Below are 4,873 nucleotides of genomic sequence, written 5' to 3'. Positions count from 1 at the left end.
TCACTTGAGAGAACATTATTGATTTTACCCTTTTGTAACAGAATCTGTGACTATAGTTTATCTGGCATACATTGAATAACATTTTAACAACAATAATTATACTGTTAAAAAATCATAACAGATTCTGTGTTTTCCAAGTAATACCCAGAGGTTTAACTCTGACTCCTTTTACCTGCCCACCGAAAGAATAAAACTATGTTTATTCTTACCAAGAAATTATCTTGTGACCTCATTATTGTGATCCAGTAATCTCCAGAGCCCCCCGACTGTCAGTCACTGGTTTGATTTTTTTGATTTAAAGACGATGATAAGTTGATAAAATGTCTGGGCACTGTTTTATTTTAATCAAAACTGTATGAAGGAGCTTTGAGCTATAGTAGATGTTTAACTATGGTAAAAATAATTCAGTTCTACTCAGAAGTCGTCATTACATCTACAGCATTTAGGTATGATGCTTTAACATGGATGTGTTATGGTTTGTTTTTTGGTTTTGTAATTAGGTTCCTTCATTTTTCTAAAAAACAAAACAAAACAAAACAAAAACTTTATTTGTTCTCAAGGACACTTTTTTTCCACAACCAGTGCAAACTATAACAATCCATTTACAGAGTCAAGTTTTAACTTTCAGGATTAGTTAAAGCATATACTACAAGCATGCACTCAACCAGTCAGACATAGGCTACAAAACTGTCTTTAATAGCATGATTTGACTGACACAAAGTTTTTCTACTTTGAGGGGGAGAAAAAAAGATTATAATATTTGATAACAATGACAATTTCAAAAAAAATCCTTTACACACATTTACATCTCTTCTTTTTAATGCAGTGGTCCATATACACAGTTTATACAGTATAAAATTCACTTTTCTGTGTTTCCCATACCAAATGATAGTCTTTTCTGGCGCCTCCACTTTGCTCTTCGGTTTTTAAACCAAACCTATTAGCAGAAAAAAAGGTAATGTTATTTAGGCTAGTTTTTGATGTTCTTGTTGAACATACTGTACATGTGCTGTATTTATATTATTTGGCACATTTTGCATTTACATTTAAATTACACACAGCATTGGGCATCATTATCAAAAGACATGAAGTTCAAATATGACAAAGAGCTCAGGTGAGATCCAATGCTGTCATCAGTGCTTAAATTAAATATTTAAACGTGCTCTCATCTTTACTAATGGTCCATCTGCCACAGTTGGCACAATATTGAGAACAGCATCTGTTGAAAGGCTGAATATGACAGTCTTACCTCAACTCTTTCTTCCCTCAAGTGAGTATGCTGTGCTAGTTTCTCCCTTGTGGTCACATCTGGATACTGGTTCTGCAGGAACAGCTCCTCCAGTGCATCCAGCTGCTCCTCTGTGAAAATAGTGCGGTGACGTCTGGTTCGCCTCTGCACCTGACCGGGTGTCTGCTCCTCCCTGTGAGCGTCTCCCAGCCTGCATGGGTCTGTGAGCATCGCCGGCGGCCATCCGTACTGACAGGCTGCAGAGAGGAGATAATAGGGAGCAAAGTAGAAACCAGATTAACCCTTTGAAACTTGAGCAAATTGATTTGATTTCTTTCAAAGACATGGGGAGAAGCTAACAAGTAAGTTATCGAAATATGGCCCAGAATTAGCAAGAAATTGTTATTATTAATAATAATAAAAATAAAAGAAAATTACCTGAAAATAAGCAAAAAGGAAAAATTAAGATAAAATAAACCAACATGAAAATGACCTAAAAGTTCTGAAAAATATGTTTATGTTCTCTTATATGTTTTTCTGTAACATAATTTGAAATATCAAATTATTACAAACATAGTTTATGGGACATTTTTCCCTATTTTTGGATATTTTTTTAAATAATCCTTCCCTCTTTTTGAAAAGGAATTTCTAGGATTTTTTCTTGTTACATTTTACTAATTTCTTGCAATTTGTTGGATTTAGCCTTTTCCTCCATGTTTTCAAACTAAATCCAACCAGACCAGGTTTCAAATTGTCAAAAAAGCTTGTAAAAGGCATTTGAAGGCAGCACAAGAAATCTGATACTGATCCAGGTTTCAGGGGGTTAAAACATGTCAACTGAGCCTTACCTTCATGAATGAAATCAGTCTGGTACATGTCTCCACAGTGGGAGCAGTAGCAGCAGCACATGCAGGCGTGATGAACAGCCTCTGTCTGGCCTCCAACAGGACTCTTCTCTTTTAGTCCAGGGCCACTTGTTCCACACGACCGTCTGTCTCCGTTACTGTTTGGGTATTTGCTCAGTATGTTCTCAATAGTGAAAGGAAACTTTTGTCTCTCCACTCTGATCAGTCCATCCATCTCCAAATAAACTCCAATAAAACACAAGCAGCACTGACATTGACACACAACACTTTTGGAGCTGCTCTTCTGCTTCTCCTCTCTCTACAACAGCGTGTCAGGCCCTTATAGTGAAATTGGGAGGCAAAAAAAAAAAAGTAAAACTATAATCCCCCCTGTAGACCAGACACATAAAACGGTTGAAACTTAATTCCTAGCTAATCTGGGCAGTTTTGTGAAGAGGTTAGGGAGGACGGCAGATTCAGTTAATCTTGCCTCATTCCTTTCTCCAAAAGAAATCAGATTTCACTGCATAAAATGAGAAGTGGAGAGCTCCTAAGATCCTTATTGTTGAGGTTTTAGAGAAAAGGGGATTGCTTGGTATTAGAAACCTGGATTTAAAGATGAACGCTTTTTTTTGGTGTGGCCGGAGACTTGTGCTATGCTGAATTTGAGGATTAGCTCATGTATTTATTTCCTAATGTTACTGTCCTGTTTATCTATATCAGTAAATTATCTTGTGCAAATGCGTAGATGTGTTCAGCAAATGACACATGTTCAGGCAACAATGATGCATACTAATCACACTCAGTAATTAGACAGTTGATCAAATGACTCATCTCACAAGTGTCATATGTGGTGACTAATAGATTTGTACTCAATACAGATAAACACAAATGTATTTCAGAAAAAGGGTCCCTGCATGTGGTTTTGTATTCACAATCATGCATCGTGTGTCTTATCTGTGTGGCACAGTCTTACTCCTCTGACAATGTGCACAGCTGAGGTAAAGCTATTACAGGTTAAATTCATCCCTCCCCAACAAATCCTGTGATTTCATACAAGGCAATACACCTTTTTTTTCTCCAGAGAATTAATGGATTTCCACAATCTGTCTTAAGCTCCTCTTATAAGGGCTTTTGAAAACAGATAACAATAAACACCATCCCATCCTTTTCACTTGGGTTTAATAGCGTTCAGATTGTTGATGTATAGTTTGCGGAGCATGTTAGATCGCTATCTCTCACTTATTGTGGCTCTCAATAGAAGGAATTGTGCTACATCCCCACTGGTTCAAGGAGTTCAAAATTCATTACTGGGGATTAGAATGATAAAGGTTCATTTTGTTGTTGTAAGAGCAATATTTGGTACAAATGGTGCATCAAAAATGGTTCTGTTCAACACTTTACAAGGCCCACTGCCCTTCAAATACACAACTTGAGGTGCATGTAATGGATAATACTGCAAAGGTCTTTTTTTTACTGCCCCAAAACAAAAGTCACCCAAACACCATGTCAGACAAAGTGACAAAATCCCAGACCAAAGCCATGATGTGATGCTGTTTTTTAAAGACACCTTTTGTCACCTTATAAGGTCCTGACATTTTTCAAAAATTAGTTATTCATATTCTGTGACAACATATTGATATTGTATGAGGTGTTTTTTTTTAAGTTCTAAACATTTGGGGACTTTTTATTTAAAAAACAAAAAGGTTCATAGCACTTATGCTGTTTGGAATGCAAAACGTTGATGCTCGATATCTCAAAACCGCTCAGAACGCAGATAAAACCTTATAATTATAATTAAAGTCGCAATTTCTGGAAAACATTCATTATTTATGGGGGTGGGGGGGGTGCAAAATGAGGGAGACATATCAAATGATAAAACACTGGACAGGGACTTGTGTTTTTTTTTATTTTGGCTTTGGGGGCATATTGGCATATTTATTTTAAATACTATCTGAACCCCAATCCCAGCTGGTAGGTTTGAAAGGCATTATTTCTTTAAAAGGCAATAAAATCACACTATTAATTATAGCCAGAAATGGTGAAAAATTTTAGTTGGAATTTCAAATTGGCTATGGTCTTTGACATATTACGTGCAACAAAGTTTAAATTAGTTATATTTCCTCAAAATCACTTTATTCTACGTCTCTCTTTAAAAAGAAAAAGCCAGAAATACAGTTTGCGCAAACCACATCCTGTAAAAGGAAAAACAAACAAATCAAACAAATAAACACTGAACTCTGCACTCTTGCTTGCATAACAAAATTAAGGAAAAATATTTGTAGCTTCAGGGAAGGCCAAGATAAAAACTAAAAAGGTCACACCCCAGACAACCCCCTCCTCTGATAAATTGAGAACAGTGCTGTATAATGCAGAATTTAAGTACGCAAATCAAAATGATACAATTCGGACAGGAGATGCAGGATTACAAAAACACCCACTCACTGACTGACAGTGAATGAGCAGAGAACCACATGACATCAGACTGTTCACGTGTGAAAAAGCTCAGAGTCTGTTCTCGGCTGGACCGGGGCCCAAAACCTCCTGGGAAATCGCAGATTGCAGCTGTGTGACCAGGAAATGCAGAGGATCAACCTCCCTCTCTGTGTTTTCTCCAGAAACAGAGTAACTGTTGAAGGCTCAGAAAGCACTTGCCAGATAGTGATACTCTGGGGACTTAGGAGGAATCAAGAAAACATCCATGAGGTTGTAGAAACTAATAGCTGTGCATATCATAAATGTTATGTTTCTCTCTTTTTTTCTCATATCTTTCCCTCCTTTGAATCTGAACAAAAGCTCT

General features: G+C 36.9%; 1 protein-coding gene across 1 annotated transcript; it reads right to left on the bottom strand.

Annotated features, from left to right (window-relative positions):
* Window positions 1-859: 859 nt before the first annotated feature.
* On the bottom strand, window positions 860-2,308 carry LOC121963782 (homeobox protein goosecoid-2-like). Its single transcript, XM_042514030.1, has 3 exons — window positions 2,077-2,308; window positions 1,250-1,485; window positions 860-937 (listed from the first exon to the last, which is right to left on the bottom strand). The coding sequence occupies exons 1-3, from the start codon at window positions 2,306-2,308 to the stop codon at window positions 860-862; spliced, it is 546 nt and encodes a 181-aa protein (XP_042369964.1).
* Window positions 2,309-4,873: the final 2,565 nt, after the last annotated feature.

This window comes from Plectropomus leopardus, unplaced genomic scaffold (genome assembly GCF_008729295.1).
Source record: "Plectropomus leopardus isolate mb unplaced genomic scaffold, YSFRI_Pleo_2.0 unplaced_scaffold12489, whole genome shotgun sequence".
Taxonomy (NCBI): Eukaryota; Metazoa; Chordata; class Actinopteri; order Perciformes; family Serranidae; genus Plectropomus; species Plectropomus leopardus.
This window is presented reverse-complemented; position numbering and strand designations above follow the sequence as displayed.